Here is an 11916-nt window from a genome sequence, read left to right as displayed (position 1 = left end):
CAGCGGCCCCAGGCCTAGCTGCCCGGAGCACCCCCGAAGGCCAGACGCCTGACCGCGCAGGGCCCGCCCGGTGACGCATTTCCAACAGCCAGGAACCCTGGCAGACCGGGCACGCGCCCGACGTCCGGGAGCGCGCCTCGTGCACGCGCGACTACCACGTGACCCGCGCCGGCCAACCTGCGCGCAGGGATTTGGGGGCAAAGCGCGGCCCCGCGAGCAGTTGCGGCGGGAGAGCGGCGGGCCGAGAGCGTGAGTCGCTCGCCCGGGGCTGCCTGCAGTCCCGCTGCCCTCCGAGCGCAGCCATGTCCGAGGAGAAGCCCAAGGTAAGGGCCGGCGGGTGTGGGCCGGGCCGGACTCAACCCCCACGCCCGCGCCGCCCCCGCGCCCGCTCCCCGGGCCCCGCCGCCCTCCGCCGCCGGCCGCTGGGACCCGTGTCGAGCCGCGCCGCTGGGCCTCCCCTCCCCCCTTCTCCCTCCACCCCTCCCCCACGCCGCCCGGCCCCGCTCGGTTCCCCTCCCCCCGCCCGTTTCGCGCCCCGCCCTCCTTCCAGGCCCCGCCCCTACCCAGACCCCTCCCTCGGGCCCCGCCCCTTAAAGGCCCCGCCCCTACCCAGACTCCGCCCTCGCGCTCCGACTCCGCCCAAGTCCCGCGTCCACTGTTCGAGCTCCACCCCTCCGGCTCCAACCCAGTTCGCTGTGCGGGGAGACCCGCCCCGTTGGCCCGAGTCTGGAAGAGCCGGCGCTTCTAGTTTGGACCTTCTCCATCCGCCGACATCGCCCGCGTCCCCAAACCCTCTCTGGGACCGCCCCTCCCCAGGACCTCTTCCTTCGCCGGGACCCTCCCTAACTGTGCACCTCACGGGAACCGGCCGGCCTGGGCTCTACTGCCCGCGTGCGCGTGGTCCCCTCCTCAGTCCTCGCTGCGGAACGCCGAGGGCGCAGGCCGGGCGGGGGCTCCGAGAGGCCTGACTTGTCTGGATCCACTGCGGCCCCTTGGGTGTGTGCTCATCCCGCTCCGCAGTCTGCTGCTGCCCTGGCCGGCAGTCCTCGCGAAGGTCCGCGGTCTTGAAAACTAGTCTTGGAAACGGGTTTCTGGAGCTTTTCGTCAGCACTCTCGCTCTGCGCGCAGCCTCTCTCTTGAACCCCGCTGCTGCTGCTTGGAGATCGCGCCCCAGTGCACACGGGAGGCAGAGGCAGGCTGGGTGCGCCTGCACGGAGCCCCTAGACGGGATCCCACGGTGGGGCCCCGGTGGACGCGGCCCTTTCCGCCCTGGAGCCTCCTCGGAGCTGCCTTTGCTTTTCCAGTGGGGGTGGGAGGAGATGTAACTGCCTGCCTTTATGACCTCTAGGTGGTCTCCTCTTCCAGAGTTTAAATGCAGTGAGATACAGTGAAATACGCTCAATACTCATCCTTTGGGTGCGCTTAAGCTTAACACTCCCACGTGTTCAATGTCCAAGGCCTAGTTCAGTAGAATTAACTTGTTTTAACTACTTCCAAGACAGTGAGCTGGTTGTGCCTCACGCCCCACCCTTGTCTTCGGAGGCCTCGGTTCCTTCCGGGCTGCTCTGGCTCAGAGATGCTCTCTCCTTCGGGCTGGAGGGGAGGGGGTAGGAGGCATACCCCCAGGCCATCTTGGTGCAAAGAAAACCTTGTGGACCAGTTGGGAAGACAGTTTGCCTCCCCTGGAGAGTCCAGGTAGGGGACTGACCGGGTGAACCCTGCTGTGGTTTTTAGGGTTTCTTCCTTCTCTTTGCTTTTTTCCAAGTTTTGATTATTAGGGATTCGCGGCGGGTCTGGCCTTCCTCTTCCTGTTCTGTAGCTGCCGCCCTCTTTCTGTTTGCGTTCTGGTCCCTGCATCTCTCTGTTTTAAACACACCCATATTTTTTCATTAAGAAAGTGAATGCATCATCTGTCTATGTGCAAAAGAATGCAGTTCGCCCCTTCTCAACACTAAATTGGGAAGTTAAGTCAAGATGGATCAAAGACCTAAATGTGAGAATTAAGACAATAGAACTTTTAGGAGAAAGCATAGGACAAAAACTCCACGACATTGGACTTGGTGGTGATTTCTTGATTGCGACACCAAAGACACAGGTGTCATGAAAAAAAAAAAAAACGACTTATGAAAATTAAAAAATTTTGTACATCAAAAGACACTGATAAAAGAACAGGGTAAAAATGCAGCCACAGAAAGGGGAGATGATATTTTCAAATCACTATTAACCCAAAAAAAGCCACAGAAGGCTGCAAATAAGAAAGTAATTTGGGGTGTTAAGAATTGTGATTTGGGAGACACAGGTTTGGGTAAAACAAAGAGCTTTCTGGGTAAGAAAGAATCAGGGGCTTAAAAAGGCAAGAGCCACGAGGCTGAACCCTGACACAGAAAGAAATGTGTGTCCCGAAGGGGTGGCTGTCACGCGTTGGTTCAGGGTCAGGGTCCCACAGGCGTCTCGAGTTTTGGGCAGGTGTCCTGGATGCTTCGTCAGGACAGGACGTGGTCACAGGTCAGATTCCATCTGGGTTGAGATGAGCGTGAGTCCCGTCCTCAGTGGTCTCTGGGTTCTGTCTGAGGGGCTCTCTGAGCAACACCAACTCCCTTTTGATTTTCCTTCTACATTGCATATCTGATAAAGGATCAATATTTAGACTATATAGAGAACTCCTAAAACTCAACAAGAAAATAAGTGACCTGATTAAATAATGAGCAAAAAAACCTGAATAGATGTTTCTCCAGAGAAGACATATGAATAGCCAAGAAGCTTATGGAATGATGCTTGATATCACTGATCATCAGGGGAATGCAAATAGAGCTACAGTGAGATACTGCCTGACACTCATTAGGATGGCTGCTTTAAAAAATCAAAACAGAAAGCAGCAAGTGCTGGAGAGGATGTGGAGAAGTTGGAATTGTTGGTGGGAATGTCAAATGATGCAGCTGCCATGGAAGAGAGAATGGAAGTTCCTCAAAGAATTAAAAGCAGAATTTCCGTATGACCCAGCAGCTCTACTGCTGGGTGAAAGTGTTAGTGGCTCAATGATGTCCAACTCTGCGATCCCACGGACTATAGCCCTCCAGGCTCCTTGTCCATGGAATTCTCCAGGCAAGAATAACTGGAGTGGGAGCCATTTCCGTCTCCAGGGGATCTCCCTGACCCAGGAATCGAACCCAGGTCTCCCGCATTGCAGGCAGACTCTTTACCACCTGAGCCACCAGGCAGGCCTGGTCTGTGTGTACAGCAGGGTATTATTCAGGTTTGCTACATCAGGGATGAACCTGGAAGACATTATGCTGATTGATGTAAGCCAGTCACAAGAGGACATATACTGTAATTCCACTTACAGGAGGTCCCTAGAGGAGTCAGATTGATGGAGGCTGAAGAATGGTGGTTGTCAGTGGCTGGGGGAGGACGAGTGAGGGTTTCATGGGGACAGAGTTTCAGTTTTATAAGATGAAAAGAATTGTAGAGATGGATGGTGGCGGTGGCTGTATTTTATACTACAAACTGTACACTTAAAAATGGCTGAGATGGTAAATTTTATGTGTATTTTAACACAATGAATAAACAGCAAAGAAATAAAAGAATAAGTGGATAGGAAATCTTATCTGTAAATGCAAGGAGGTACCCTGGATTAGATTCTGGAACAGAAAAATGGTATTAGTGGAGAAAAATTGTGAAATACAAAACAGAGAAAGGGTATTAGTGGAAAAACTGGTGAAATACAAAAAAGCTTGCAGTTTTGTTGTTGGCGGTGTGCTAGTGTTGTGTTCTTGGGCAGGACGCAAGATGTTAACACCAAGGAGACCCAGTGGGGCGTGTAGGAGCGCTCTGCCTCTGTATGGCAGCTTTTTTGGAAATGTAGGATTATTTCAAAATTAAACCTTTATTTGAAAAGATGAAAAAGCAAAAGCATCCTTGGTCTCTGGTGAGTGGTGAGGTGCTGATCGTGGGACCCCCAGCTTCATCAGACGGGGGCTCATTGCTAGAGTCTTGCCTGCTGGGACCACTTCTCAGAGCCACTCTGAGCTCCCCTACTCTGGTCTCCAGGGGCCTCCTTTCCTCTCTCCTCCATGTGGCGGGAAGCAGGTCCCAGAGCTTGGAACAGGGAGCGGTGGGGAAGGAGAGCCCCAGGAAGAGGAGAACTTGGCCAGGACAGCACACAAAACCGCTTTGGTCTTCATCCAGACTATGCAGATTGACTTAGGTCAGCTTCGTCATTTGTGAAAAAGCAGACACTCCTCTTTTCCCCAGCAGTGTGCTCTCGGGCTGAGCTCTTCTTGGAACACCAGCTTCTTGCACCAACTTCCAGTAGTTTCCAAGGACCAGAGACCTTGTTGATTGCTCAGCAGCTTGGAGTGTCCCATGGGTCATGTCCCATGGATAGGATAGGGCGGTGACCCCGTTCAAGTGGGACTGGCAACCCAGAATGCACTTGAGGGTGGCCCTCCCTGGGAGGCAAGCGGGGAAGCCGCGGGCAGTCTGGACCCTGAGCCACTGCGCAGCCTGCGTTCTGGCCAGAATCGTCTCTGGTGTCTTATTCATCCTGACACTTAAGTATAAGTCACTTGTGCTCCACTCTAAGAGCAACCTTACAACAAAGGCGGATCTTCTCTCTGTTGTTTTCTGGTGTTACACAGATTTTTTTCCCCCTTAAGCTGACGTTTGCGACAAACGCTAGGTTGGCAGGACATTTGCCTGACTCAGCAGATAGAAGTTACAAGTCAGTTTGGTGTAAGAATACGACAGACACACCAGTGACTGAATTGCTGGGGACGTTTAAGAAGCAGTGGTGGTTGTGGGGCGACAGGTGGAGGCCCAGATGCATGTATCTTTGCAGGAGGGAGTGAAGACGGAGAATGACCACATCAACCTGAAGGTGGCCGGGCAGGATGGCTCCGTGGTCCAGTTCAAGATCAAGAGACATACACCGCTCAGCAAGTTGATGAAGGCCTACTGCGAGCGCCAGGTGTGGGGAGGGGCGGTGGGATGTGCGTGCAGGGGCCTGTGCGTGTGCTCATGTGTGTCCAGGCTGGCCGGGCTTCTCTGGGCGGGGCAGGTGTCTGGTGCTGTTGGAATCTGAACAGTGGGTTCTCACGGATTCTATCCCTCCTCCTCCGTGTCTGTGGAGACACTGCCCTAGCACAGTTTGCTCCAGACACACTTAATCAGTTCAGTTCAGTCGTGTCTGACTCTTTGCGACCCCATGAACCGCAGCACACCAGGCCTCCCTGTCTATCACCAACTCCTGGAGTCCACCCAAACCCATGTCCATTGAGTCGGTGATGCCATCCAGCCATCTTATCCTCTGTTGTCCCCTTCTCCTCCTGCCTTCAATCTTTCCCAGCATCAGGGTCTTTTCAAATGAGTCAGCTCTTCACATCAGGTGGCCAAAATATTGGAGCTTCAGATTCAACATCAGTCCTTCCAATGAACACCCAGGACTGATTTCCTTTAGGATGGACTGGTTGGATCTTCTTGCAGTCCAAGGGACTCTCAAGCATCTTCTCCAACACCACACTTTAAAAGCATCACTTCCCTTTATTTACTGCTTTACAAGACAAAGGGCCGCCTCTTGTGTGTGTCAGACTGTGCCCTGGGGCCCCTGGTGCTCTCCACAGGAGCCAGTCCTCTGTGGGGGATTCGGAAATCCTTGACCTTAGTTTCTACTCTTGACTTTGATAACCCTTGCCTTAGCCTGTTTGTTGTTACTATTAAAAACACCTGAAAAAGCTCCATGCCTTCCTCTTTTTCTCCGCTCTTTTCAGGCTTTGCTCTTCAGAGGGTCACTATCAATTCCAGCTTTTTCTTTTTTCCACTTTTTCTTGGTAAATATTGTTTCGTGGAGAAATTTTGGATTTTGGAGACTATTTTCACCTGTGAAAGGTGGGACTTCTGCTCTGACCCGTGGTCCACACAGCCAGACCCTGCCCCCGCACACAGCCCTCTCCCTGCACCCAGCCTGCTCTGGACTCTGCTGCTTTTGTGACCAGGCAGCCACCCCAGCCACATAGCAACCTGTGCTTATTGCTGGCTCTTGTCTGAGTCCTGTTGTTCTTGGTCTGGTGGTGGCTGTGTGTGTCGATTTCAGGGTGTCCCATCATGAATTTATGCCCTGCATTTCCTGCCATGCTGCACTATCTCCCACCCGGGCCCCCTCCCTCTTGCCCCGCCTGGGCTGCCACTCTGTGGTCCTCCCACAGAGCCTCCCAGGAATCCTTCTGCCCATGTATTCGGCCCCCCTCCTGGACTAATCTTTCTGGACTAATCTTCTTCCCCTGTCTTGATAAAGCGTATCTTCCAGTATCTTGCTCAGAAAGCATATGAAGAATACTGCTTCTCTGAACGTGATTTGCTTTATAAACCTTCACACTTGAGTAATTTGACTGCACATAAATTTCTAAGTTGAAATTCATTTTCCTCTTTTGGAGTTCCTGCATCATATTCTTCTAGTTTCCCCCATTTGTGTGAAAAGTTCAGTGATGCTCTGATTCTCCGTCCTTTGTTGTAATGTGGTTTATCTCTGCTAGCTTTCAGGACTTTATTCCTGGGCTTTTAGGTAGGGAGTTTTGTCTTAGACTCTTCTGGGCATGTTCTCAGCCTTTTGGTCTAGAAACTCAGTTCAGTTCAGGAACTGGACCTTCTGTCAGTTCAGTGACAGTTTGTGTCCCTCCCCAGTGGGATTCCATCCGATTTAGTCACCTGTGCCAGGTGTGTGCATCTGGATCATTTCCTCCAACTGTGCATGGGGCTTGTTGCTGTTGATCTCTTTTCTGGGAAGTTTTCTCGACTTTGTGTTCCCGCTTTTTATGGGTGGTCTTGTGTCTGTCATGATTTCTGATTTTCAAAAGTCCTTGTTCTTTACTGTTTTCTGTGGCTCCCTTTTCCTGGGGGAACTCTCTGTTGTTTTCTAGCTGCCTCAGAGCTTCAGGCCCATTGGTGAGACTTTGTAGTCAACTGGGTCATAAATCTGTGTATTCACAAGTCTGGTGTTTTGATGAATGTGTGATTCTTTTTGAACTAATGTGTTAGCGGGAAATACTGACACAATGATAACTGCTTTTCTTTTCAGGGCTTGTCAATGAGACAGATTCGATTCAGGTTTGATGGACAACCAATTAATGAAACAGACACCCCAGCACAGGTAGGAACCCAGCAGGTCTGCACTCAAGGGCTACTTCCGACCTGTGTGTGGCAGCTGCCAGCAGGAGCGCTCACGTTTGAGAGTTACTGATTGCTGTTTATATAGAACACCGTACATTTTCTTTCCCTTTTTTTTTTGAAGTGTGCTGCATGGCTTGTAGTTCCTGACGAGGGATTGAACTGATGCCCCTGCAGTGGAAGAGCAGAGTCCTAGCCACTGGATGGCCAGTGAATTCCCCTTACATTTTCTTAACGGCTTAGATTATTAGATTTTGTAATTTTGAGGTTTAATTTTCAAATGAGAAAAATGTACTTTGTCAGCCTCCTCTGTGTTGGGAGAAGGAACAGGAGGGCTGGGTTCTCAGCTGAGGTGGTCCAGGGTCATGGCCGAGGCCCAGCGTCCTCACCCCCCGACCCCACCCCCATCCCTGCTCCAGGCGAGCTGGGCAGATGTGATCGCCACCTCGTGTTGTCGGGACACTGGACCTGCAGCGTTAGTCTGCAGCTACATTCCTGCCTCCATCTCCTGCGCTCTGAGCACTGATGCCAAGGGGCATGAGTGGAGACGGGTGCGGCGTGCTCCATTTCCTCCAGCATCAGCCACCACATGCGGCTCTGTCAGGTCTGCGCACCCCTCCTCACGGAGGGAGAGCCTGGGATCCAGGCTGCAGCCCTGTCACCTGTCAGCCAGACAGCTGCAGGGTCGAACGTGGGGAGAATCAGCCAGCCTTCAGTGTGAAAGGGCTGCTCTGTGGAGGTTTCATCTCTGCTCCTGTGGGGAGCTGCATGCCCCTTACACAGAGGGAAGGGGCAGCCATGGGCTCCCCCAGCCTCTGTGCTGATGTGTGTGCTGGGTCGTGTCTGCAACAGTCCTCCCCGTGCCCTCCCACCCCCCTCAGGGGTACTGCTCTTGATTTCTGAGCAGGATGCTACTCGACGGGATGGGGAGGCCAGCAGGGAGCCCTTCCTTTGGGACAGAGTTGGCTTTGACAGCACCCATATGGACTCCACCCCCCACCTCTGAGGTCCCCAGGATTCACCGCTTCTGGTCACTCACTCCTAGCTGAAATCTGATTTTTGTATACTTCTCAGTAAAACTTGAGACACTTTGCTTTTAACGGGACTTAGTTTCTCTGTCAGTCAAGGCGCTAGCATTGTGGATTCTGTTAGGAGAACTTGGGGAAGAAGCGGGCTAACTGGAAAGCCATAGCTGAGCCTCTGTCCTCATGTGCCGACTTGAGGGTGGGCTCAGGTGCGTGGGGGCGGGTCCCCCCCAGCACGAGAAGACACTGATACACCTTCTGTGCCTGCAGCTGGAGATGGAAGACGAGGACACCATCGACGTGTTCCAGCAGCAGACGGGGGGCTCCAGGGTGGCCAGCTGCCTCTTGGGGAGCGGCCTCTAGAGCCCCCATCCCCTCGTGGCACCGTGCTGTGTTTGCTATTGAACAGTGGACGTGTGGCCAAGCCCATCAGCAGGGAGGTTCGGACACCGAGGACATTCCCCAGAAGGACTTCGCTCTGATGCACTTGAGTGCCACCGTGGTGATGGTCCCCAGCCTCCCGAGGCCCATCACCTGGTACCTGTGTTTGGGTAAAATGCGTGGTGAGGGACTTGGGCTTTGTTTTTACTTTTTCATTTTTCTCCCTCATATGACATTTTCCTATGACATTTTTTCCAAGCTTGTGGCCTGAATGCCTGCTTTCTGTCTAGACGGGGATCTCACTCCAGGTGTTGACCCCCCTCATTCCAACCATGGAGAGAACTGTCACTACTCTGGGGGTGCTTCTGTGGGGCGAGTTTTGGGGTCATGGTTGGTATGGGAGATACACTTTCACTTACTGTTTCTTGCGGGCACAGGTTTTTTTAATGCTAAATATTAGAAATGTAAGCTTTGCCAGAACATAGTAAAGTTGAAGGGAAAATACTGGAATGTTTCTTAAAAGGTAAGAAGTTCTTCAGTAACACAGCCCTGGGCGGGATCTGGGGCCCTGGACCCATTGCCACCAACTGCCGGCGACGCTGCTCTGACACAACAAACATGGGCTTTTCCCCTTTTCTTAACAGAGAAGAAAGTAAGTCCCACACGTCTGCTGTGGTCACAGTGCCAGGGCCTCAGATTTCCTCCAGTATTTGCTTCTGATGAGTAACAATGGTCTGTATGTAAACAAGGAAGATAGAATATTGCTGATTTTGCTGGTATGTTTTTGTGTAAAAGAGCTGCTTCAGAGTGTGGCTATATGTGAGAGATGCCCCCGGCTTCTCCCCGAGGACCGTGCTCTGCTCCCCAAGTTGGTATGGAGCTTACACGTTACATGTGATTTCAGTTCTGTGCATTTTGGGGTCTGTTTTGGTTAACCTCCAATGGTTGTCCTGTTGCCCTTCCGTGTGGACTCACTCCTGTCTGATGGCCCCTGGCTGCCTGCTTTGATCACCTGGGCAGGATAACCACCATCATCTCCTGCTCGCCTGAGACCTTGCTGGAGAAGTCTGCACTTCCTTTGTACCTTGCTGTTCGGGCACAGGCGGGGGGTCTGCGGCTCTGTTGTGTTTATTCCCCAATTTGTACATTATTTGTTGTCCTTTACTACTGTCAACAGTAAATATAGTTTGGTATTCTGTCTCTTGGCTCACACTCTATACTGCGTTTGGAGATTGGACATCGTGTCACGTTCAGTATTTGCAGTGACCCTTCAGCAAGACCACTCCGACTTCCATCTGAAGGCTGGCTCACCTGCACTCCTGCAGGCTGTGACATCCCTGCCAAGGCCGCCCCCTCCCCTGCAGAGCCCTCCTCCCTCTCCTGGGCTCCTGGGGGGTTACCGTGACTCTGGGCTTGTTGATATTTTTCGTGTTTGAATGTGAGACTGTTTTCCTTTGTGCAGTGCAGCTGACAACTTATTCCCTCATCTGTTTAGAAATGGAAGTGAGTTGACACTGATTTGGAAACTTCTGTGTTGCACTGTGATACTGTATCGGGGTGGTTGGGAGGTGAGCACAGGCTGAAAGCTCAGGGGCGGCGAGCACATGACTTGCTTACAGCAGCAGTGGGCAGAGGTGTGGCCCAGAGAAGGTGTGGGGGGGTGTGGAGCCCAGGAGGGCAGGCCATGCACTTGTGGGGAGGGTGACATGTCAGGGTGCCTGAGGTCAGGAGCATTGCGGTTTCTGGGGAGCCCTAGTGCAGTGCTGCCTGAGCCCTACCCCCAGCATCTGACGGACAAGCAGGCAGTGTCCTGGAGGTTGTCTTTTTATCTTAGAAATGTGTGCAGATGGTGCATTTGGAATAACAGATCTGCTGATATATTAAAATAGTTATGTAAAACCAGCTCCTAGAATCACTGGGTTAAACCGATGCTTCAGTAGGAGAGAGGCTCGTCTTTACTGATTCTATTATGGGTGCCCTGGGACCGAGCTGGCACTTTCCCAGTTTCAGTACCAAAACCCCATACCCCAGGACTCCCTGGCCCCAGGCACACGGGTGGTGCCGGCCTGGCTGCACTGCACTGCGCAGGTGGGAGCGCACCCATTAATCTCATTTGCTCCATGACACAGCTTTTATGGAAAGAATCTGCAAAAAGCAGACCCTTTTTATACCTCAGAACTTCAATTCCCAAAGAAACTAGTTGATTCTGAACTTGCCGGCCTGTCCAGTGGGTGAAAGAAAGCCTGTAAGTATCACACACCGGGTGCTCGGAACCCTTGGGACACCAGGACCAGCTGACCTGAGCTGAGCATTGCCAGATTTAGCAAATAAAACACAGGATGCCTAGTCTCAACTTGAATCTCAGCGAGGATGCACGGAGGGGAGTGTAAGTATCCTTGAAGGTGAGCCTGTCCCACCAGCCACAGCGAGGTGAGACTTCCATTATGTTAGCACCTCATATTTTGGGTTTTTGTCACTTGAAACTAATCCTGGTACACACTGCTGAACACAAACGGTGAACACACACTGCTACAACAGAATGACCTCAGAAAGACGGCAAGTGACAGACATGGATGCAGTTCAGACAACACCCAGCATCTAATGGGTGCTGTTGTCTGAGCTTCATGTTGATCATAGTACTTTTCATCACCTGCACTAATGCCCTGTTCCAAGTAGAATTGTTTAGTCGCCCTCTGACCCCTGACCTGTATGGGGGGATGGGTGTAGCTGGATCACAGAGAAGGTAACTACTTGAATGGGAGGTGGAAACCTTAGGAGTATTTGCAAACCCATTACTTTTTGGAACTGTTTTAAAGTACAGTGTGTTTATATAAATCACCATGGTCATTTGAGAAGACAATGTCAGGCTGAATTTTTGTTGATTCGTCTACTGCCAAACATGCATCATTGTGAGGTTTATTTGCGCGGTTTTATTCAACTCAACAGATGCTTCTCAGCACATCCAGGAACACAGGAGACAAAAACTCCCTGCCCTCATGGGACATGTTTCTGGTTAAAGGAGACAGATAATAAGTTGTATATATATATTATACTAGAAAACTACACAGGGCATAATGTAGTAAATTCTACCCAACAGTATGTTGGAATAAGTGTTGTGAAGATAAAAACTTATGGGGTTCTAAGAAACACAATAGAGGAGTAGATAAATAAATGGGCCAATCAGCTGTAGAACCACCATGAATATTAATTTAAAAAGGACTCATCTAGTGACCTGATACACATTAGTCAGTGGAGAAGTCAGAGCAGCGGGGGTGGATGCTGGCTTGAGGCAGATGTCTAGGGGAAGACCGAGGGGGCTGCTGCCTGGGGCGTGCGGGGCGTGGGGCGGTGG

General features: G+C 51.8%; 1 protein-coding gene across 1 annotated transcript; it reads left to right on the top strand.

The window, feature by feature from the left end:
* The first annotated feature begins 231 nt into the window (after window positions 1–231).
* Window positions 232–9762, top strand: SUMO3 (small ubiquitin like modifier 3). Its single transcript, NM_001076449.1, has 4 exons — window positions 232–323; window positions 4838–4966; window positions 7070–7141; window positions 8454–9762. Exons 1-4 carry the CDS (start codon window positions 303–305, stop codon window positions 8544–8546), a joined length of 315 nt encoding a protein of 104 aa, NP_001069917.1. The 5' UTR covers window positions 232–302; the 3' UTR covers window positions 8547–9762.
* Window positions 9763–11916: the final 2154 nt, after the last annotated feature.

The sequence above is a fragment of the Bos taurus genome, chromosome 1, assembly GCF_002263795.3.
Source record: "Bos taurus isolate L1 Dominette 01449 registration number 42190680 breed Hereford chromosome 1, ARS-UCD2.0, whole genome shotgun sequence".
NCBI classification, from domain to species: Eukaryota; Metazoa; Chordata; class Mammalia; order Artiodactyla; family Bovidae; genus Bos; species Bos taurus.
This window is presented reverse-complemented; position numbering and strand designations above follow the sequence as displayed.

Excerpts from the sequence above, each read along its gene's own strand:
- SUMO3 (NM_001076449.1), top strand. The coding sequence starts at position 303 with ATGTCCGAGGAGAAGCCCAAG. Across the intron at positions 324-4,837 it reads TGTCCGAGGAGAAGCCCAAG|GAGGGAGTGAAGACGGAGAA; the intron begins GTAAGGGCCGGC and ends GTATCTTTGCAG. Across the intron at positions 4,967-7,069 it reads AGGCCTACTGCGAGCGCCAG|GGCTTGTCAATGAGACAGAT; the intron begins GTGTGGGGAGGG and ends TTTTCTTTTCAG.